This window comes from Haliotis rubra, unplaced genomic scaffold, assembly GCF_003918875.1.
Source record: "Haliotis rubra isolate DU_JTF1 unplaced genomic scaffold, ASM391887v1 Scf821, whole genome shotgun sequence".
NCBI lineage: Eukaryota > Metazoa > Mollusca > Gastropoda > Lepetellida > Haliotidae > Haliotis > Haliotis rubra.
In genome coordinates, this window is record NW_025767548.1 from 56485 (window position 1) to 79464 (window position 22980).

Consider the following 22980-nt stretch of genomic DNA (forward strand, 5'->3'; position numbering starts at 1 on the left):
CTAACATGACTTACTGTGTATTGCCTGGACTGAACAGTTGTGAGATTCGATCGGACAGAGATGACTCCTGTTGTTGAGTTGATCTTGAAATAGCTCGGAGCTGGGATGTCTCCAATAATTTCATAGACTAGCTGACCCTGCAAAATAACACATGTGAATAGGTAAAATGTATATGTAACTGAAGACAGAATATAGCATCACCTGAGAACACCTTAGATAAACAGGCTTTTACCATATGTAACACTATGTATCTTAATACTAGCATAAAACACCTACCCTTAGATTATCATCGACTGCATTGACATCGAAGATGAATGTGTCCACTGTGTTTGACTCAGACGCACTAGCGAAGTATGGTGTGCCAATGAAACGTGGTTGGGTATCCCTCAAAACTTGTATAACAACTTGAGTATCAGATTCCCTTGGTGGATCTCTCTGATCACTGGCACGAACCTGGAACTGTAACAGAAATCATTGAAATGGAGGAGTTCAACACTAAGACAGAGGCAACTCAAAAGAAACTGGAAAAGTTCAGGTCAAGGGCAAAGTGTTACATTCCAAAAACAACGGAAATTGCTTTCCAGTCATGTTGACAGTACTTACTACATATTGGGACTGGGTGTTGAGAGACAAGGATCTCCTGACATAGATGTCACCAGTTCGATCATCGATGAAGAAGTACATCTGGGCCTCATCATTAGGCAGAACCATACTGTACCGCACAGTGTCCTGCAACAAAAAATGTAATCCGCATGACACAAGTTTACTTTTGACAAGACAAATCAGTATAAAGGTAATGAAGCCATATCTTCTAATCTATACCTATCCTAGACAGAGGGCCAAGCTATCTCTATTGGAAGTTTTCTGACCAATATTCCATTCTGTCTGTTGTGCCAAATATTCACTGTCACTGAAGCTAAAAAGGAAAAATTATTGTACACTTACCCCATCACTATCTGATGCATTCACCCGAAGTACTGAGGTTCCTGTGTTGGTGAACTCAAATACCTGAGCACTGTACTGCGGAGCGGTGAACTGAGGTACCCCAACATTACGGTCAACATAGACAGTTACTCTTGCTGTCGATCTTTTCAGGGGGAACTCAGAGTCGAAGGCTGCAACTGTCATCTGAAAACGAGGGAAGGTTTGCCTCCATTATTTGTCAATGAGCAAGCAAACATCATGGCTATCTATCCTCATCAAATTGCAGACAGTCAACAACACATAGGAGGTCAGCCTGAAGTTTGTCAGTCAACTATTGACTGGTATTATGATCAACAACCTAAGCCATCAGAGTATGATAATCCACAGTCACTGAAGACACTGTCTGACCACCTGATCCATTTATTCAGCTTGTACAGACAACATAGCATGCGAAGAACCTATTCTAGCACATAATTCCAATGTGTCCTACTTACATCGAATCTGGAAGTTGTTGTGGATGTGAGGGGGCGTCTGACATACAATCTGCCATTATTTTCATCCATCCAGAAGAAAGCCATGCCCAGGCCATCACCAGTAATAACATATTTCACAGAGCCCTGGTATGATAGAAAAATAATTGTCACCGTAATCAAATATTTCACAAAGCTCTGGCATGATAGAAAATATAAATGTCACAAACCATTTATGAAATGGTACACATTTAAACATTATTTCAAAATTAACACACATCATTCATGCACCTCCTTAATCCCCAAATCACTCTTTTTACCATGCAAAGAAATCAAGCTGCCTTACTGACACAGAAATGAAATGTGCTGTAACAGAGGTATGTCCATACACATACCTTTCTGTCTGCATCATTAGCAAATACTGTGAGGACTGGTTGTGTGTCATTCACAGCGGTGTTCTCTGGGATATTAGTCTGGTATTCAACCTGACTGAATACTGGAGCCCCTGCATCTCGCTCAATGGTAACATAGACAAATAATTGACTTGTACGACGAGGTGACCCATTGTCGACTGCCTGTACAGTGAACTGAAACAGAAACAAAGAAAGATATGAAAGCAAATCATGGTTCAAATTTGTTTGGGTAAATCTGTTGATTTCATAAAGAATTTACAGTAGCTCAAAGAAATTATTTTTATGTGCTACAATATTCAGATCAAATTCGACTTAAATAAACTATGATATACTATAAGACTATATTACCAAAAAAGATCAACATAATAGCTTTCAAATATCTGCACATGTGTATTCTATCAATTCTCAATGAAGACTTATCAGCTGAAGCAACATAACATGACATGACATGACTTCATTGTTGCAAGATAATAAGGTCATCCATTCTCCTGACAATACAAATTGAAAACATTATATCACATAAACAATAAGCTCATTTCAGTGCAGCTCTGTTTTGGTGACATTGCATACATGTTTCTCCAAATGACAATGCGTAATCATAAATAACATTCAAGAAAATCAGAAAAACAGATTATCCGTCCCTTGTGATGGAGCTAACACCATTCATTCACTTGAGGCAGATTATCATTAATTCTTTGCATCTCATCAGCTATTCTCTCTGTAGATTGTCTATGTATCTGACTCACCCTGAAGAAGTTTGGAGTTCCTGCAGCTTGTAAGCTACTGCGAGTGAAAATGATTCCAGAAGTGGTTCCCACAGTGAAGTACCTGGAAGCAGTCTGTCCCTCAGTATCTTGAAGAATGACATACTGGATCGAGTCCTGGCCAACAGACATGTATGCTATTAAATCACACACTAATGGCAGTAACCGAGCCCATCCTAAAAGGTCAACATGTTTACTTCATGAAATATGGATGTGGCCAAATTTCTTACCCCATCAGGATCAAAAGCGCCAACTCCCAGCAGCATGCTGTTCAGAGGATAGTTCTCTGGAATGCTGATTCTGTACTCGGAATCATTAAATACTGGACCATTTGGATTGAGGTTGACAAAGATGACCACATCTTCACTGGCACGCATAGTTGGGAATGCTGTATCATATGCTTGCACGCGGAGCTGGAAAATAACAGATTTAATAAGTACACTAAAAAAGGTGATGCAGCAGACTCAAGCAGTTTTTAACAAAAAATGTAAATTATCAACAAAAAGTGCTGAGTGATGTCTACTTAAGGTGTAAATAACTGTATAAAACGGAAAGGTATTCTTACTGTGTATCTGGGTGTTCTCAAGGGATCAGTGGTGAGGTTCCTCGACACATATATTTCTCCAGTGGTCTTGTTTAGACGGAAGAAGTCACGCGCTGGGTACACACCAACTGCCTCATACTCAATATTCCCCTGAAGCAATGATAGCAACTCATCAACAACGTGGTATTTCCAACATACAAAAGCAAACATTCTGATATCTACACATAGGAAATCCGCAAAAGTGATCCTGTGAAAGACATACCTGAAGATCTGCATCTGTTGCTGTGACTCTCGTCACATACGAGTTGGCTGGTTGAGTGACAAGGATATTGGCATTATATGGCTGGCCAGTGAAAGTGGGATCACGGTTACGTGGTCGATTGATCTCTATTGTAACTGTTGCATTGGCCGTTCCTCCACGACCATCCGATGCTTGAACCACCATCTAAAACCAAGATGACAAATAAAGTTTTCAGGGCCACAAAATAATGTGATGCATGCAGCAATATGTTGCTGCTGAGATGCATTGCAAGCCATGATACATGTCTCAAGCAGGATCATATTCTCTGTAAGAGCAACCAGTAGAGTAATCAATATGGGAGAGTGAGAATTCAGACATACTTCGTGAATATGGACTTCACATTCACAGGTACTACTCACCAGTATAAACAAATCAATGATGAGTGACACTGTCCAAAAGGTCAACATTTAATTAACTGTAAAATCAGCAAACTGCATTCTATGCACCAAATTTGAAGCTATGAGGAATCATAAATTGATATCCCTGTTTCCAAGGATTTGAATGAAATCCACATTTTCATGATGTAGGAATACACTATTCTTTCCTCAGACTGTATGTTTTTTTTAATCTTCGTGTTAATATTGATTATTACTAGCTTGAATTTACCTTCTTTCTAATTTTGCTACGAATCCTGTATGGGACTCAATCCCCCCAAAAGGTACTAGAATCCAGACTTAATGAGAAATGTTAATCCAAAATACACGAATTTTGTTATTTATTTTTCAAATGAATAGCACGGGACAGTCACATTTTCTTTGTTGCTTTAATGTCGGCAGGGTCACGGTGAGGAATCCAATGAAAAGACAGAATACTGGTATATTACAACTGGTACTAAATACAACCAGGTCACATCCAGTTATTGTTATGTTAAACTTGATGGTTTAAGACATATGTTTAAATCACACTAAGTACAAACAGATCAGTGCCTTCTGTGTGTATATATTCATCCCAATGTTTGTCTTCACATGTTTGTTAGAAAAACCCACAATTTTCAGAATTTAGGTCGAAAAAAAAAACAACAACATAATTTCGTACAGAGTCATGCAATTGGTAAATCAACAATACACTTGGAAATTACAGGTTGGGTTATGAAATAGCAAAACCAAACTTTTCGACTATTCAGTCAAAATAGAGGCAGTGTTCACTAGACCTAGGGATATATTTTCTACCAAGAACAAAATAAACATTGGTAGAAATGTAAGCCTAAATAAGCTGATATGCACAAGAGGAACTTAAGACTGTTCTGATAAATAAAATGTAGAATTAGTGTGAACTATCTAAGAAACCTTTTTCATGAAACTATGCTGTTTTTGTTCGAAATTAATTGAAAAGAATGGGCAGCTCATAGGTTTTCATAACAAAACTACATTTTTTAAGAGAACAACCATATATTAAGGGAGGGAATGCATTTGGGTTGTTTGCACAGGTCAAACATGTGATAAAGCCAGACTGCTATTATACAACAAAAAATAATACTATTATAATAAACACTACAAGCACAAATGTCAGATTACTCAGGATATTTAAACAGCAATATACTAATAATTCTTTTATCATTCAATCACCCGAAACCTTCAACCTGGAAAGTAGTTTCTGATAAAACAATTTCAGAAAATCAAAGATGACAACAGGTTGCATTCTAGAATAAGCTTAACCCTCTTATGGTTAGAAACTAAACCAAATTTCAGCTCACTCCATCAGGCGGTACTGGATAAGCAAAAAATGTAAATGGTTTAATAACTATCACTATGATAACAAGGGAGAATATGACATTACAATGAACCTTTCAGGCCAACTGGACTAAACTGGCGGGTTGTTAAAAGGTTCAATAAAGCACTGACAAAATCTCAAAGCAATTCAATATGTTAGTTCAAATAAAACAATGTATTCATAATGTACACATTAAAATTGATAGTAATACTTACAAACGAGCTACCATTACGGTCCTGTGTAGTACAAAGTTATTATCTATCACAAGAGGATATGTACGTAAGAGAATCCTGCATGGTTTGATCGGTTTTTCCTTGTAGCAGAGGCACCCTTGGTATTTAAGGACTGGGATTAATTCTGAACATACCGACCATAAAACTAGGTGCTCATACCTAATACTACATCACCATCCACAATAAGGCATCTATAGCCACTTATTGTGAACACTACATAATAATAAACTGACTTTGTGCATTAATTATTGGTACTGAGTAGCTTTCAGTTCCTTTGTTCAATGTTACTGAAAAGAAATATTATTGATCTTTGACAAAAGGAAAATTATATGAACACTTAGATAATCCTGGAAGTTAATAAAACCACGATTCATAAACAAAATTCAGCATCTTTAGAATTCTGTTGTAGTATAGTTAATGGTAACATGTCTAAATGACATGGCAACTATTTACAAAAATACTTCTTGATATATCACAATATTGAATAACACTTGTTGTAACTTACACTATAGAAATTCTCAGGTGCTGATGTGAGTGGAGCACGGACATGGATATCCCCAGTGTCAGGGTCAAGATAGAAGTACTTCAGAGTGTTGGTGAAGGCAGTTACCACACGATATGTCACTGTGTCCTGAAGGCAAGAACAGGTCATAGCATAAGTACACTGCATCATGTCAAGAAACTGGTATTGCGTAACACCACTTCTACAAAGCCCGAAAGTAGCAAGATATCACATAACAGCCCATCTACATATTCTGAAATTAATATAATTTTGCCCAAACACTTCACAGATCCTGAAGGTAACTCCGCAATAAATTGTGCTGTTCTATATATTCTTTATTTTTATAGATAATATATACCTTGGGACATGTATCCTGAACATTAAGGCCCTGTGGCTTTACAAATCATGAACACAATAAAGCTTCATATAACTATAGCTCTATATATACTAAAGAGAGCATGGCATATCAAGTCTTCATACCCTAAGTGCAGTACAATGCAAATTTATAACAAATATCTAATTAGCCTAAAGACATCAGGGTCTTGTAACAAACACTGCAAAAACTGATGATAACATACAACAGTATACTATAGTACTAACTAATCATTACAATGCATATCTTTTCAAAACACTACTGCATACTGAGACATAGACTTGCATTCCAACATCAAGGATATACACTGACAAATGATCATCAACATCCACTTTATAACATCCTCAGAACAACATTTTATTACTTGTTCTTTGTAAACTATACTTACTCCATCAAGATCAATTGCAGTGGTATTTTCAATCCTATCCCCAATTGGCGTGTTCACATCCACAATTGTTTCATACTGATCAGTTGGAATGAAGCGTGGTGCATTGGGATCTCGCACCAGGCTAAGAAGAACGCTGGAGGATCCTCGGCTGGTAGGGTGTGCAGTATCGTAAGCAAATACTCGCAACTGAAACATTGGTTTACACGACAAAATACATTAACGCAAAGACATACAATTTCTGAAAGTTCTAAGACTGGATGGAAACACCACTCGTTTGTAACAGAAAAGTACTCATTATTATTTTGTGTGTCTAAGCTCAAACAAATCACTGCGAAGACTTTGTGTGTTATTCAGCTTTTAATACTCAAGTGTGTCCATTGGAAAGATATCCTCATGTACTTACTGTGTAGCTGGACAGCTGAAGAGGCTCATTCTTGATGTCCTGTCGGAGTGATATTATTCCAGATGTGGAATTGATGCCAAAGAAGGATTCAGCTGGGTAGAGCCCATCAATGCCATAACGAATATCACCCTGAAATATGAAAGATATATTAGTTTCAGTATATCAATTTCCATCCATAACTGTAAAATATCTATCATTCTTCTTCAAGAAGTACCCACCTGTAGATCAGGATCAACTGCCTGGACAGTAATGACTGAGGTGCCAACAGTAAAGCTTTCCTGAATCGGTCGATTATATGGATTCTGGGTGAACTGTGGGGTGTCATCTAGATCCACTCGTATTTCGGCATATGTACTACTACTTCGGGGAGACACAAGTCTTTGATCCGTTGCTGAGATGGTAACCTGAATAAAATGATGTGATTATTAAGTTGTTTCTTCATCCTATAAGGTGTCTGCCTTTCTAAATTTCAATAAAAATGATTCTAATAATACATTTCAAATATTTTGTATGAATATACTTAAGACAGAACACTAGAAATACTAGGAGTGATGATGGTTATAGTTTACATTGTAGAGACTAATAGGGGTGGTGTAAACTGAACAAAATGATGCAATTATTAAGTTGTTTCTTCATCCTATAAGGTATCTGCCTTTCTAATTTAATGTACTTGAGACAGAGCACTAGAAAAGCCTGGAGTCATGTTATATCTTACATTGTAGAATGTAATCGGGGTCCTCTCCATGGAACTCCTCAGGTAGATGATTCCATCACGAGGGTCAATGTAAAATTTGCTGGCAAACTCATTTGTCGGGTTCACAAAGGAGTACAGTGGCACATCCTGAACAGAAGAAACATTAGGTCTTTATTGTTCATAAAATCTGTAAAAGTGAACGGAATCATGCACGCATCTATCAGATATTTTCTTTTAGCATTTATATCATGTCCAATTTTACCAAAGAAACATGCTACATTTTAATCATAGAACAATTAATGTGACAGTATTTCCATGATGATTGAAAATATAAGTGTTCCAGTGATGAGAGAAAATATTTTTGCTTAACCAGGACGCAAATAGCTTCACAACACAGTGACTAGCTGACAAGAAATGGTCTTCCTACCCCATCCAGATCCACTGCTGTAGTGTTGAGGACCTCAGAACCTACAGTATAGTACTCAGAGATAGTTGTCTGATACGGCTGACGTAGGAAGCTTGGAGCGTTGGCATTCCTGATGACAAACACCGTCACATCAGCTGTCACACTTCGAGGTTTGTCCAACCTGTCATATGCTCGAACTTGGAACTGGTGAAGAAATACACATACACATATAAGAAAACATCATTGGCATTGAACAACACAATTTTTATTGTACAAACACAAAAAAGAAATTAAAAGGCAAAATACAGTTTGGTATCAGGTCAAGCTGTGACAACTTACATTATACTGTGTGTTGGAATCAAAGAGAACACTGTTTTCCAGAGTGATGTTCCCAGATAACTCATCAAGGGCAAAGAAGGCAGGCCGGTTAACAAACTCATATACCACCTGGCTGCCGGGCTGAAACAGTCAAGATATCCCTTTAGAGGATGATAACAGGCTAAATATCAATTGTCTTATGTTCCTGTCTCACATAGTACTACAGAGGTCTTAGGTTCACTGGCCAACACACAACATTTTACAGGATACTGATGCAGTGAATCTTCTACTTAATATTCATTTTCAAAATTACATAATAAATATACAACTAAATAAATGATAATTACTAAAGCACCCATCTTATTACATAACCAGAAATATCAGCCAATTAGAGCTTTTCTTGAATTAGAGTTTCTGATGAATTTGTAGTCCTAAAAATACCTTTAAATCTGGGTCAACCGCTCGGACTGATAGAACGAATGTGCCAACAGCGTGAGTCTCCTGGATCTGAACATTGTAGGGGGAATTCTGCCAAACGGGTGACTGACCATCACGGTTGATTGTAATTACTGCTGTCGTATTGATGCAGCGAACTGGATATCCATTATCACAGGCAGTGATACCAAGCTGTAACAAAGGTCAAGTTGTTGCACAGTAATAATTCCATTATCAAGTCCACAATTAAAAGGAAAAAAGTTTTGCCAGTTAACTTTTAAGACCAACAATGTAACAAGATTCAACATGAAAGGCAAATAAAATTGTAACAGAACACAAATTAAAAAAGTTCAGTAGGTACACACAAAATATGGCATTTATTAGAAAATGATAACCTGATAGTACTCTAGACAAGAATACAGAGAAGGTACTGACCGTGAACTGTCTAATTCCACTGCCAAGGACACTCCTTCTCAGTGAGATGAGTCCGGTGTCTGTGTCAATGTAGAAGTAGCCGATAGGACCGATATTCACATCTCTCTGGATCACCTCTGAGTTCAAACTGTATTTTATCTTGTCCTAGAAAATACAGAGACGAATAACAGACAGGCAATAGAAAAGTCAGCAATGTAGAAAAATGCTTTCATGTTCAATAAAGACAGATTATGATTCTATAGTATTTGTCAGTGACTTCTATTCATCCAAAGAGGTGTACCCCCTGAAAAAAACGTTTGACAAAAATGTAACCTGTAAATAAAGCCAACCCCTTTTACAGACTGCCTTTCTGTGGTCCTCAAAATTAGGCTTATCTACAGTAATTTATGGTTACCGTGAACAGGTAATACCAGTATGACTTCAAGATAAAGTGGACATACCCCAGCATCCAAGTCAGTTGCAGTAACATTTACAACAGGTCCAGGGACAGGGTAGTCTTCTGGGATGTTGGCGGAGTAGCTACGCAAACCCCACTGTGGTGTGTTAGGATTGCGGATTATATTGATGGTGACAGTAGCTGTTCCCTTCTTTCTTGGCCTTGCACTGTCTTCAGCTGTCACTTCCAGCTAGAATATGCAATTCAGTTCATTCAGAATCAGAAACAATGAAATTTAATAACCCCACACTTTAACCTTACTTAGATAAATATCGTTTCTTATTTCAAAGCTCCAATTCCCTAAGATGTTCAAAGCTGTTATTACATGCCAGGTTAAACTTCCACTTGTGATTAGGATTGTGAACAATTTTGATGTCATGACTTACCAAGTATGGGTTGGGCTTGCTAAAGTCCATTTTGAGATCTCTGATGAGTCTGATCTGTCCTGATGTTCCATCCACTTCGAAGAAACTCAGTGCTGGGTAGATGCCTGTAGCCTTGTACACAATCTGGCCCTAGGCACAAACAAACAAACACTGAAATGTAGTCTATGTAGGCATATAACCATATTTCATAACCTACAATACAATTCACATGACATGAATATTCAACCAGAACAAAAGCAATCCATTTATGGTTAGAACACTATTACAGCTTTAATGCACTGCTTAGGTAACAGCATAAGCTCTTTTGATACGTACAACAACTCCATCCTGGTCTGTGGCCTGTACAACAATTGGTACATCTGATGGTACTGCCTGGGTCTCAAAGACATTTGTTTGATAGTTTCCAATAAATATGGGTGCAAACTGATCTCGTCTGATTGTAATGATGACTTCCACTGGCGTCCATCGTTCAGGAAGACCTCCATCAGTGGCATTCACTCTCATCTGAAGATGGAGGCAGAAAGCAAAATTAAACACAAAGATCAAACTCCAGTGTAACACTTGCCTTATCAAAATCATGATAATAATAATGAAACTATAGAAATACATAGAGGATATGATATGAGTGCCCATGTCATACTTTGTTAGGACACGAGTGCCTAAATGTCGGTATTTCCCAAGCGAGAGAGAGGGATATACCAATATTTAGGCACGAGTGTCGTAAACATAGTATGATATGGGCTCGAACATAATATTCTGTTTATTACCGGAAGTCGTCAAATTGAGAAAAATAAACCCAAATCTACTTTCAAACATAGGCTGTTTACATAGCATTGTTCATGACGTCATGTCACCATGACAAAGTGATATTTTGCCCTAGGGCATCGTATGAAAAATATGAACCACGATATTTTCGCCCTCGTAGGTAATAAATGACAATAGTCCATTATAGTATGAACAAATCCTGATATGGATCTTGGACATTACAACTGGCAATCAAATGGGGTACTAATACAGGGAATGAATGTTGAATTACCGTGTACTGCATCTGGGTTCCAGGCACCAGGGGTCTGATCAGTGTTACTACTCCACTGTTTGGGTCTAGTTGGAACAATTGCATGGTGTCTGCTTCTCCATATGCTGCATAGTAAATGCGATCCTGAAACAAACAGCACATACTGCTGACATATCTGAACAACATCTAGTAACATGTTTCATCACTTAACTATTGAATGTGCAACTGCAAAAAATGTCACAAACATATTAAAGACAACTTTATCGTAAACGCAAGCCATTATCTGAGTTTTTACAATGTTACCCATACTACCTCATCACAGCGACAGTAAACTCTGCTGTCCGAAAACATATAGTCCAATGACGTTAAAAAATAGTTTAGTGACAGATTGTTCGCATTACATATTGTCCGCACTGTCAAATTTAAAAGCATTGGTTTATAACATTAATTACTTCGCAACACCTGATATTGGACCTGAAATAGCATACCAACAATAAAGTCTGTTTGAATGAATTGTAGCATACATACCCCATTACGGTCTGTAGCATTCACATCTATAACTGCTCTGCCTACTGGTGTGTCCTCATCAATTGTTACTCGATAGGGTGTGTTGATGTACTCTGGTGCAAATTCGTTGCGTGTGACATCAATAACTACACGCTCTTCAACAAAATCTTGAGGATAGAAGGAGTCATAGGCTCTCACAACAAGCTGGAAGGTAAATAAAACATAATGCAGATGACATACTGATATTATTCTATCCAACATGCAGGGTGATGTATCACACTTATCCATGGCCCATGACATTACAAACATGTCAAGATGAAATATCAAGGTTAATGTCAATGATGCAAGCCATATTGAAAGCATCAATAAATGTAAAATAAATGTAAAAACTACTGATTATTATCTACTTTTCCATCTGTTTTGGTCCCAAATAGTCCCTTACCTGAAGGGAGTACAAGGCAGAAGTATTTTCCTGCACATTAATGAAGAGGATCAGGTCTATACCTACCACATACTGAAACTGCCCTCTGTCAGATCGTACACTGTTCCGGAGATCAACCTGAGCATTTCGGGTTGTAGCAACTCGTGTGGCTGGTGTGAGACTAAAGTAGGATGGTGCTGATCCTTCTCCAACTACGTCCAGAATTAGATCTCCCTGAAATACATTACATTCAGTGTATACAAGATTAGTGTTCAGTCAACATTACAAATGACTGTACATCAATAAACTTTCAAAATAAACTCCCCATAAAATACATTATGTGTAATATACCCCCTGAAATAGACAACATATCACAATACACCAAGTGAAATACATGACATATAAGATGCACCCTCAAATAATTTGCATACAATACACTCCATACATTACATAGACAGCTTGAAATACATTACATACAATAAGCCCTTTGGAAGACATTACAAATAATATGGGCCCTTAAATAGTTTACATACAATATGCCCCCTGAAATACAACACACATGTGGGTACAATGTGTGAAGCCCATTTCTGGTGTCCCCCGCCGTGATATTGCTTGAATATTGCTAGAAGCGGCGTAAAACTAAACTCACTCACTCACTCACAAAACACATGCCCCCTCAAATACATAACATATAATATGATCCAGGAATGCATTACATATGACATCCACGATATGGCTGAAATACTGCCGATGTGACTTAAAATCTTAACTCACTCCTTACATACGATACACCTTTAAAATACATTACATTATTACTCACCCGTGAAAGATACTGCAGTGTAATATTTTTACGGCAATATTACACTGGTGTGATGCTGCTAGACGTATGATGTCATAACGATTTACAGTTATGACGTCACAATGCTAATACCTCTGTCACAATGGTATGAGACCTTGCTTGACTCGCAGAAAGCTGAGAGTCATCACACTGTATACAGTTTCTATCAATTGCAATTTATGTTGGAGAGTAAAAAACAGAATACTAAACTCAATTCCATGAAATACCATTTATATTAAACTCGTGAAAGATTTAGTATCAAACGAGTGAAATGGTATTACACGGAAGATAATTTAGTATCCTCTATTTAATACTCAGTCTTGTTCACACTACTAACCTTGAGGTCATCATCAACAGCAGTGACTGTGATGATTGAAGTTGACACTGTGGTTAATTCAGAGATCTGCCGAGAGTATGGGTTGTTTCTGAAATATGGTTTGTTGAGGTTACGGAGAACATTAACTGTCACTTGGGCAGTGCTTGACTTCTCAACTGGTTGCCTCTGGTCCGTTACTCGTACAGTCATCTGAAAGAAAAATGAATCTGTAGGCATACATGGACTCTCTATTACTCAGTGCTCATGTTTTACAATCTCTACATAGGCTGACACTGGAACGGGAGATTCACTTGACTCTTAATAAACACTGTTAAGTGAGCACAGCCCTCAGACATCTTGATATCCCTCCTTCCACAACATACATTCTAAAAATAAAACTAATTCCTTAAGACATCCAGAAATCTAGTTCTGAATGTGGATAGTCCAATTTAGTGATCACAATGCATAAACATACTTAATTTGTTCACAAAAATGCCTGACAATGTTTGATTGGGTGAACTCTGTTCGCTACATAGAGTAGGAATTAACTGGTCTTCAACTGAGTAAATATTTAAAGAGCTTTATAATTTAGTATGATTTTATCTGACTGCTGTGAAATGAAAGGTTTAATATCCAGGATTTCAAAGTACACAAGTCCTAAGAAACATTTACTGACCACATATTGACTTGTTCTGGCCACATCAGCTGTCAATGGTCTGATGACACTGATCCTGCCTGTATTGGAGTTGATGCCAAAATACTGTAGCCCATTCACTGATACCGGGTTGCCCTCAAGAGTGTAGCGGAGGACATCCTGAAGAGATCAGATATATCAAGATATATCATATGAAATACAAGATTTTAAAAAATATAACATTTATCACATCAATATCAGTCAACATATTAAGTGTAAATGATGAGTAATTGAGGCTACATATGGATGTAAAAAGGCAGAGTTATTATTGGACTAACTTGATCTGAATCAGTGGCTGTGACATTGATGATGTTTGTTCCCACTGCTGTCAACTCCTCAATGGTCGTATCATAACTAGGTAAACCAAATGCTGGTTGGCCAGCATTGCGATTCACAGTGAGGTCTACAGTTGCTGTGGCAGTACGTGTCGTTGATCCCGAGTCGTATGCTGTTACTCTAGCCTGAAATCAGCAGTGACATAAATTAAACAAGCAAAAAAAGTGAGCAGGACTTACTAATACCCCCAATTATGACACCCAACTTCAGCTGAACTACAACTGATAATTATTATTCTCTAGTCAAAAATACAATATCTTTATTAAACCTTGCATTGCCCCTTTCATATACACAAAGAACCCATTACCCAAATCTGAAAACCATTCATTAAATGATTGTAAAGTTATTGGTTGGACAAATTGATGTGGACCTTTTCTCATGTTCCAAAGATATAATTCTTGATAAATTAAAAATATCAACATAAAACTTTGCACTGCACCTCTCCTATAGATATAGAGTTTGAAAACAATCTGAAAACAATCCATTTGAATGTGTTTAAGTTATTGGTTGAACAAAAAATTCCATGAGTCTTCTAAGTTCAAAACTCTTAAAAATTAATTGGTATAACTATATACTGCTGTCCTTTTATAATTTTAAGCTTAACTGATGACTGTGAGTTGTTGGACTTGTTACCTACCTTGTATGACATGAAGGTGTCTGTTCGTATACTGTTCCTTAGAGTGATGATGCCATTTGTGTCATTGATAGTGAAGAAGTAGGGAGCACGCAGATCACCAGCCAAACCATACACAATTCGACCCTAAAAGAACAATGCACCATTTCTTTCAGTATTTTCAAATGCTGTAATCATTTAATTATCATACTTGCTGATAAGAAAGCACAAGGCATCATGTTTCAGTGAAATGTAAATTAACAGACTGAAGGAAAAATGTCATGTTACAACAACAAATTGTGAATACCTTGAGATTATTGTCTTGGGCTTCTACTCGGAATACTGGAGTACCAGTCGTGACTGTCTCATCAATGGTGTTACTGTATGGCTCATTGACAAAGAAGGGAGCGTCATCCCTCTGAACTGTGATGCTAACAAATGTTGTACACACTTTGGCAGTAGGAACACCACGGTCTGAGGCTTGAATCTGGAACTGTTATATACATAGAACATAGAACCCACAGGGAGTGATATGTTATGACAGAAATCATTGCTGTAGGCCCTCATATGTCAACATTTACGTAGCATAGTTGCTTATAGATATATCTCATCTATAGTACAGAAGCGATTACAAGACCTGTCACAAGTAATCACCACTTCATAGCCTCTATATGTTCCAGGTCCCCAAAGTTATCCTAGAGCTATGATGATCATAGACCCATTTCCAGAACATTGACCTATTACAGATTATTATGGGCATCGTAGACCAGAATGCTAGGTAGGTAACAATATAAATCCTAATGAAGTGACCTATGAAGACATAAACAACAACAACTTACGTTAAAGCCAGTGAAGGTATTATCGATAGGTTCACGGAGACGAAGGGTGCCATCAGTTGGGTCTACAATGAAGTATCTGTAATCCTCAGGGTCACCATTCACTATGGAATAGGAGATTTGATCCTGAAATTTAAATTCACTTATATAAATATGCTCAAATCTGTGAGGGGGGTACTTGGAAGGCATAAATAATAGGTATATAGGTTCAACAAAGCTGGCTGGAGATGTATGAGATGGTAATTATAACTTACCCCATCAGCATCCGTTGCATTGACAGTCCCAATGACAAATCCAACTGGAGTTAGTAGTGAGCCAGTGTCCAAGCTTTGACTGATAACAGGTGGGTTACATATAGGAGTGTTGGGGTTGGTATCCACAAGGATCGTCACTGTTGATGTGGCTGCATTGTTTGGGTAGAAGCTGTCATATGCAATGACCCGTAACTGAAAAGGAGAAAAGAAAATGATATTTCTACTGTTGGTCTCTACCACAAGAAATGTGAAAAGTAAATGATGTAAAAGACTGTGAAGAATTCAAGTTTTGTACGTACCCTATAGTCTCCGCTGATGGTGGTGAGCTGCTGGCTGAGGTCAACCAAGCCAGTCTCATTGTTTACTCTGAAGAATGATGGAGCAGGATAGACACCTGTCACTTCGTAAACAATTGTCCCCTGGAATATAAATGAATAACAATTTTTGCACCATTGATAAAGCGGAAACAACAATGAAGACTTTGTGGCTAAAAGAGAAACAGGATAAACTGTTCACAAAAGTGTGACAATCACCATGAAGTACTGTAACGCTTACATATTAATTGCTTAAGTGACATACTTTGTTTACTTCTCAATGCTGCTTTAACATTCTGTCTCTACTTTCTAATTTGTAGATTAATTCCTACCTCAAGATCTCTGTCTGTGGCAAGAACAGTCAGAACATTATCATTAACATTTGATCGATATGGGAAGTTGTTTCTAATGTAGGGCTGATTCTGGAACTCTGGAGTAAATCTGTCCCTTTTGATAGTGACATCAACTTCAGCTGTGCCATATTTTTCAGGAGTCCTCTGATCTCGCACTCGCAGACTTATCTGGAAATAGTAGATATGCATAACTGTATCAAACAGAGCCTTAAAAACTTGTAGTAATGACACATAGAAACAGTCTTAGACATGACATTAATGGTAACATCAAAGTAAAGGATTTACCTGGTCATTGAGCTGATTGCCTTCCAGCAGTGACCTCTTCACATAGATTTCTCCTGTGAGTGGGTTGATATTGTAGAATGCTTGAGCCTGACTACTCCCTGTTATTTCGAACATCAGGTTATCCTGGAATAGCAATACCATACAAATAACATCAACATCGGCACCGACACAAATGAATTCACTCACACAATCCACCATGGTAGCAGCATACATATATACAGCTTTTAGAAGAAAATGTAATTTTCTGAGTAAAATTGATATTTTATACTTATCCTGACTCATGCTCTTTTGCTTGTCCCCTTCCTCTTGCGAACATAGTGGAACACTTGTATCTCCTTAATTGAAGCTCCCTTCAATGTAAAATCACTAATTGGTACTCACCCACGAGTTACCTCCCCTGCCGTAAGCGCGGGAACAGGTGTCGCCACCCTCTGGCCTCATGCTTCACTCTCTCCTGATTTTGCGAGCCCAACACTTGAATTTACAGGAAATCCAAAGTGTTATGTGGGAGGATGGGAGGCTAACCTCATGAGTCAGGATAAGTATAAAATATCAATTTTACTCAGAAAATTACATATTTTTCCTTATCCTGACTCATGCTCTTTTGCTTGTAGAATCCACCGGAGAGGTGGTGGGTAAACAGAATACTTTGGATTAATTAGTGATTTAAGTAAGTGATATTGTAATAACCCCTGCGGGAACTTCATAAGGCATTGAGACTTAGGATATTTCCTTATAATAAGCCATAGATATATACACTATAAGTGGGGTATTACCTTACTAATATACTGATATATCAATATATATATATAAACTGCTACTCTAACGTAGCTGTACACTGAATATAACTCAGTATGAGCTTAAGGTTGAATAACCTAAGCTAAATATGTACATAGCCCTAGAACTCCATGGAGTTATAAGCTAGTGAATATATGTATCATATATCTAATAATCTCGTGGGGGTGAATATTAACGCCTACGAGGGACTGTCAATTGCTGAGCGAGGACCAAAGGACCGAAATGATGAATGCCAGAGGCGTCCTCGGTGGTGATATCTCTGAGATAGTGATTAGCAAACACCATGTTAGATTTCCAAAAGCATCCTTCCATAATTGTATTCAATGAACAGTTACCATGAAGAGGGTGGATGCCAATGCCCTGATTTCATGAGGATTTGATGCTGTTGGAGGGTCCAGTCCTGCTGCCTTATAGGCGCGTAAAATGACAGTTCTTATCCATATTGATATGGTGGTACGAGAGACTTCTGTCTGATTTGTAGGCGATAACGGGATGAACAATCTTCTGAGCGATCTTCGCCTTGTTTTGGAAACGGCGTAAATAGATTATGAGAGCTCGTACTGGGCATAGAGATAAGTCCAATGTATCTTGAGATCCAAGAATTGAGGATAAGCGCGGGGATGTGAAATAACCTGTCTGGTTGACCTGGTAGTTGATTTTTAGCGATGAAATCCCATCTAAATCCCAGGTGCGCTGTCTTTTGATTTTCATCAAACTGTATCCTCTCATAATCTAGAGCATGAATTTCAGATATTCTGGCTGCCGTGGCTAGCGATAACAGGAAGACTGTTTTCTGTGAGAGAAATTCAAACGTTGTCGATTCCAATGGTTAAGTAATCCTCACTTGTGAGGTGTCGTAAAACTACATTCAGATCCCAAGCTGGAAGTGGAATTTCAGCTTTTGGTCCTCCAATCGGAAAGCACGTAGTAAGGCCAGTAACTCTGGTGTTCTTGTTAATTTAACACCGTTCTCATAGAAATCACAGAACTAAGCGGCAAGATATGTTGACAATGTCGAGCCTTTTAAATGTTTGTTTTGCCGTAAGTAACACAAATAGTCTGCCACTTGAGGATGCGAGCATCTCGCTGTAAAACCCTTGTTTGTTGCATAATTTTGAAACTTTGCCACTTGTCATCGTACAGGATACGCGTTGAGTATCGTAATGCAAAGCGTGACCGCTTTTGCCGCCCTGGTAGAATATCCTCTCTTGTTTAAACACATTTTAATACAGTCCATAACGTGAAGTTTGAATACTTCTGGGTTTCTGTGCACCTGTTTGGTGTGAGGATGTATTAACAGGTTTGGCGCAGCTTAGGTAGTTCTAGTGCCGGTTGACCCGATATCTTGTATTAGGGCGGAAACCGCGTTCTAACCGACCAATAGGGAAGCGACCAAAGTGAGTTGTAGGCTCTGCGTTTGGTTGATTTTCTGTAATACTAGAAGTATTATTGCTGGGGCGGAAACGCGCACGCATTGAGGCCTTCCATGAAATGCTTAAGCGTCTGTTGCCCATGCTTGTGGGTCTGGCATTGGTGACACGAATGTCGGTAGTTGATTGTTGAACCTTGTGGCGAATAGATCTACTAGGCGGCTCCTATTTGCTTGATTATCTGTGCAAATATCTCTGTATTGAGCATCCATTCTGTCGGGCGACGGTAGATGTGGCGAGAGAAGTCGTCTGCTAGTATATTCCTGGCTCCGGGAATGTGGCATGCTTTGACATGTAGATTTAGATCTTGGATTAATTCGAACAGTTGAAAGGTTAAATTCAAAAGGTTCGGCGATCTCGTTGAGCCTTGTCTGTTCACATAAAACGCCACTGTGAGGAGTTGTCGGTATGTATCATCAGGTGCGCATTCTGTAGAATGTTGCTCCAATGTCTTATGGCGTTGATTACAGCTTTCATCTCTAATGCGTTTATGTGGAGTTTGCTTTCTAGCTGAGTCCATAACCCTGATGCCGTCGGTTGGAGAGATGAGCTCCCCAACCTTGAGCGGCACGCTGGCGTCTACATATAGATGGGTCTTGAATTCCTGCTCTGCTAAACAAATCCCTTCGCAGACATTCGATTTCTTTGTCCACCATAATAGATGAGGTCTGAGATGTATCGGTAGACTGAATGGTTGTAGGTCGTCGAGATGTGTATTGGCGAAGACCTGTAACGGGCGTAACTGTAATCTGCCTATGACTGTCAAGTCTTGGGCTGATGTTAGAAGACCTAGTAAGCTCTGCCATTGTCGAAGTGGTAGCGGTGACAGTAGAGCTGGTGGAATGATCTGTTGGATCTTGAATAGCGGTCTTCTGGTACGACTATCACGGTTGAGATTGGTGATAAATCGATTCCTAGGAATTGCAGATCTTGCGATGGTACTAGGTCCGACTTGTGTAAGTTTACTAACCATCCCAGCTGTGTTAGTAGCTTTATGATGTAGTTTAACTGTAGTTTGAGATGCTGTGGATCTTGATCTACTTGTATCCCGTCGTCGAGGAAGAAAGCACTGCGTAGCCCTTGACGATGTAGATAGATAACAATCGGTTTCGTTATCCTAAATTGAATAACCATGGGGCTGATGCTATTCGAATGGAAGTACTTTCCACTGGTAATGTAACCCGTCTAGCGTAAAGCCGAAGGTATTTCCTGGATTCGGGATGTATTGGGATGTGCAGATAAGCATCTTGTAGATCTATACTGCCCATGTAGTCCATGGGGCAGAATCATCTGCCGTAGCTGCGGTAGATGTAGCATAGTGAACCTGGGTGGTTTGTTTAAGTAAGTCTTGTTGAAGAAGCTCATGTTGTAAATGAGTCTGTATTTCTCCTTGGAGTTCTTCTTGGGTACTAGGAAAACTGGGGAGTAGAAACCTGGTTCGATGTTTCCTTGCTCTATTACTTCTATGGCCTGCTTGGTTAGGAGTAATGTAACCGCCTCTCTTAACTTTAGTAGTTGTTGTGCCTCTACCTCGAACTTGTGAGGGTTGACTGTTAGTGGAGGCTTGGCCTGTAGTGGGATCTGAAATCAGCGTTGAAGAATGTTGGAGACATAGGTGTCTTGAAGTATTCCCCAGTTTTCCCAGTGTAGTTGAAGGCGTCCACCCACTTGTGGCGGTTGTACTGGAGCGGCTGGGGTGGAAGACTCCAGTCGTTCGAACCTGTCTTTCAGCGTTTATAGTTGCGGGAACCTCTGGGTGTCCTGCCTCGTCCTGACCCTCCTCTATAGTTGCCATATGGGCGACGAAAAGAATCTCTTCCCCTGGAACTGGCAATCTTCCTGTCTCTAGCTCTTTGTAGGCCCGTGAATTTAGATCTCCTGAGTATCTTTGTGAAGTCTGTCGAATGACACTGGCTAGCGTGTCCATCGATTTAATCATCAGGACTTCTCTAGAATCCTTGGTGACTTCTTTGGAGACTGTGTCTATTCCTCCGTCAAATATGGATGGGGAAGACCACGGGGCTGTATATAGTGGAGCTGTAAAGTTCTCACCCCAGTTGCAGGAAGCTAGGAGGCCTTGACGACGAGCTAAGGTCAGTGCTGCTGAGACAGGCGTCAGATGATCTGTTAAAAACTGCTGGTCCTTCTTTTGCATCAGTAGGGCCGAGTAAATCATTCTGTCATCTTCAGAGGTCGTGTTCCGAAATCTGGAGATAAGTGTCTCATTTATTGTTCTAGATCTATTTAGACCGAAGAACATACGCCTGCGTCATGGTTTCTATCTGAACCAATTTCCGATCATCAATCTTGTAGTACTTGTTCTTGGCATCGGAGATCAGCTTATAGTTCTCATCGATGTCTTGCGCTTTGAAGAAGGGTTCCATATTATCGCGTGGAGAACTTCTTGGCGCTGAAATTTGGCAGATGTGGCGTCTGAACCTTTGTGGCTTTGTTAAATGCTGTATCTAGGTTCTGAGGTACCGTCAATCGAGGTCGATTGGGGGTAGTGTAATAGCATCTGCGTCATCTTCTTTCATCAGATAAGTCTGCGCCTTATTGCCACTCTTGGAAGGTGATGAGAGATCTAGATTATTGACCATCAATATCTTATCTCTGCATCTGAGAAAATAATTCCTCCATCATCTTCCATTCCATCATCATAGATAAGAGGTTGTTGCTCTTCTGATGTAGGGCTGTGTGGCTCTATCTCTATATCGTTTGGCGCTTGTGGAGATCTAGTTGTAGGCTTATGTGCAGACCTGTGAGGTGATCGGCGTGGTGATCGGCGAGGTGATCGTCTTGGTGATCTATATCGATAGGTTGACCTTCTTGGCGATCTATGAGGGACTGATAGCCGCTGTGAAGCTCTTGTGTAGTCCCTTGCTGATCTTTTAGATGAAGGCGATCTGGGTTCAGGTGTCCGCCAGCGAGCGCCAGCGAAGCCATTATCGTCCGGTCCTGGGAGCGATGATATGACCTTCAGCGAAGGCTTGCGTGTGGTCTGGTGATCAGATTCCATATCTGAGTATGGCGCCGAAGAAGGTGATGATTCTTCCCGCCCGAAGGCCTTAGCGAAGGCTGTACATCTGGGTCGCCGTCGAGGTGGTCTGTGACTTCCTTCAGCGAAGGCTGCATTATCGTGGCTGCTACGTTGACAGATGGTGCCCTGGGGTGCTGTCACGTTGGAGCCTTCGCGGGCTCGGACCCTGGGATGGCTGCTTCTCCAGTCTATAGTGGCCTTCCATCATAATCATGATCTGTTTCATAAGATCGTTTGGGATGATCTGCGGCGTAGTAGATGGTGCCCTTTCTGCTGTGTTAGCGGTGGGGCCCTCAGCGATCTCGTCTGACATCAGTGTAGAGGCATCAGGCTGCTTGTTGATCTCTGCTGGCGTCACTGTCGCTGTCACTGGTGCAGCTTCTTGTGGCGTATGTCGGGTATGATGATCGGCTGGTCATCGTAGAGGCCCAATTCTGCTGCTGGAGCGATCTCGTCTGAGAAAGTTCTCGATGACTTAAGTAGATTTCCCTTTGGAGGAAGGCGCTGCCCTGAAGTACGAAGTCTGCGTTGAGAAGACGTTGAGGCCCTCTTGGACTTTGTCTGCGATGACTGGATGTCTGGAGAGGCGGTCGCTTCTTAGAGGTGACGGACTGCATCCCGTCCCTCTTCGATGGGGTCTCAAGCAGAACACCAGGCGGGAGGGATCACTTCGACAACAGTTGACTGGATGGGCAATCCGGCGTATCGGCCATGTCTACACCTAGTTTGCGTGACCTATCTGCAACACGTCTCAAGACGCAAAGATGGTATTTATCAAAGGCAGAATTGGTTAAA

General features: G+C 39.7%; 1 protein-coding gene across 1 annotated transcript in view; it reads right to left on the reverse strand.

Moving 5' to 3' along the window:
* Positions 1–22980, reverse strand: part of LOC124262111 — a 121688-nt gene that overhangs the window by 39920 nt on the left and 58788 nt on the right. The window contains 35 exon segments of the mRNA XM_046696559.1: positions 15–137; positions 277–459; positions 604–729; positions 946–1128; positions 1419–1541; positions 1790–1981; positions 2554–2688; positions 2802–2984; positions 3137–3265; positions 3378–3560; positions 5865–5990; positions 6623–6808; positions 7026–7154; positions 7244–7429; positions 7741–7866; positions 8147–8329; positions 8465–8584; positions 8885–9070; positions 9314–9457; positions 9754–9939; positions 10136–10264; positions 10451–10639; positions 11172–11294; positions 11679–11861; positions 12166–12312; positions 13254–13442; positions 13909–14046; positions 14205–14387; positions 14900–15022; positions 15183–15368; positions 15715–15837; positions 15966–16157; positions 16265–16384; positions 16612–16800; positions 16918–17040. Coding sequence (XP_046552515.1) covers positions 15–137; positions 277–459; positions 604–729; positions 946–1128; positions 1419–1541; positions 1790–1981; positions 2554–2688; positions 2802–2984; positions 3137–3265; positions 3378–3560; positions 5865–5990; positions 6623–6808; positions 7026–7154; positions 7244–7429; positions 7741–7866; positions 8147–8329; positions 8465–8584; positions 8885–9070; positions 9314–9457; positions 9754–9939; positions 10136–10264; positions 10451–10639; positions 11172–11294; positions 11679–11861; positions 12166–12312; positions 13254–13442; positions 13909–14046; positions 14205–14387; positions 14900–15022; positions 15183–15368; positions 15715–15837; positions 15966–16157; positions 16265–16384; positions 16612–16800; positions 16918–17040 — 5469 coding nt within the window.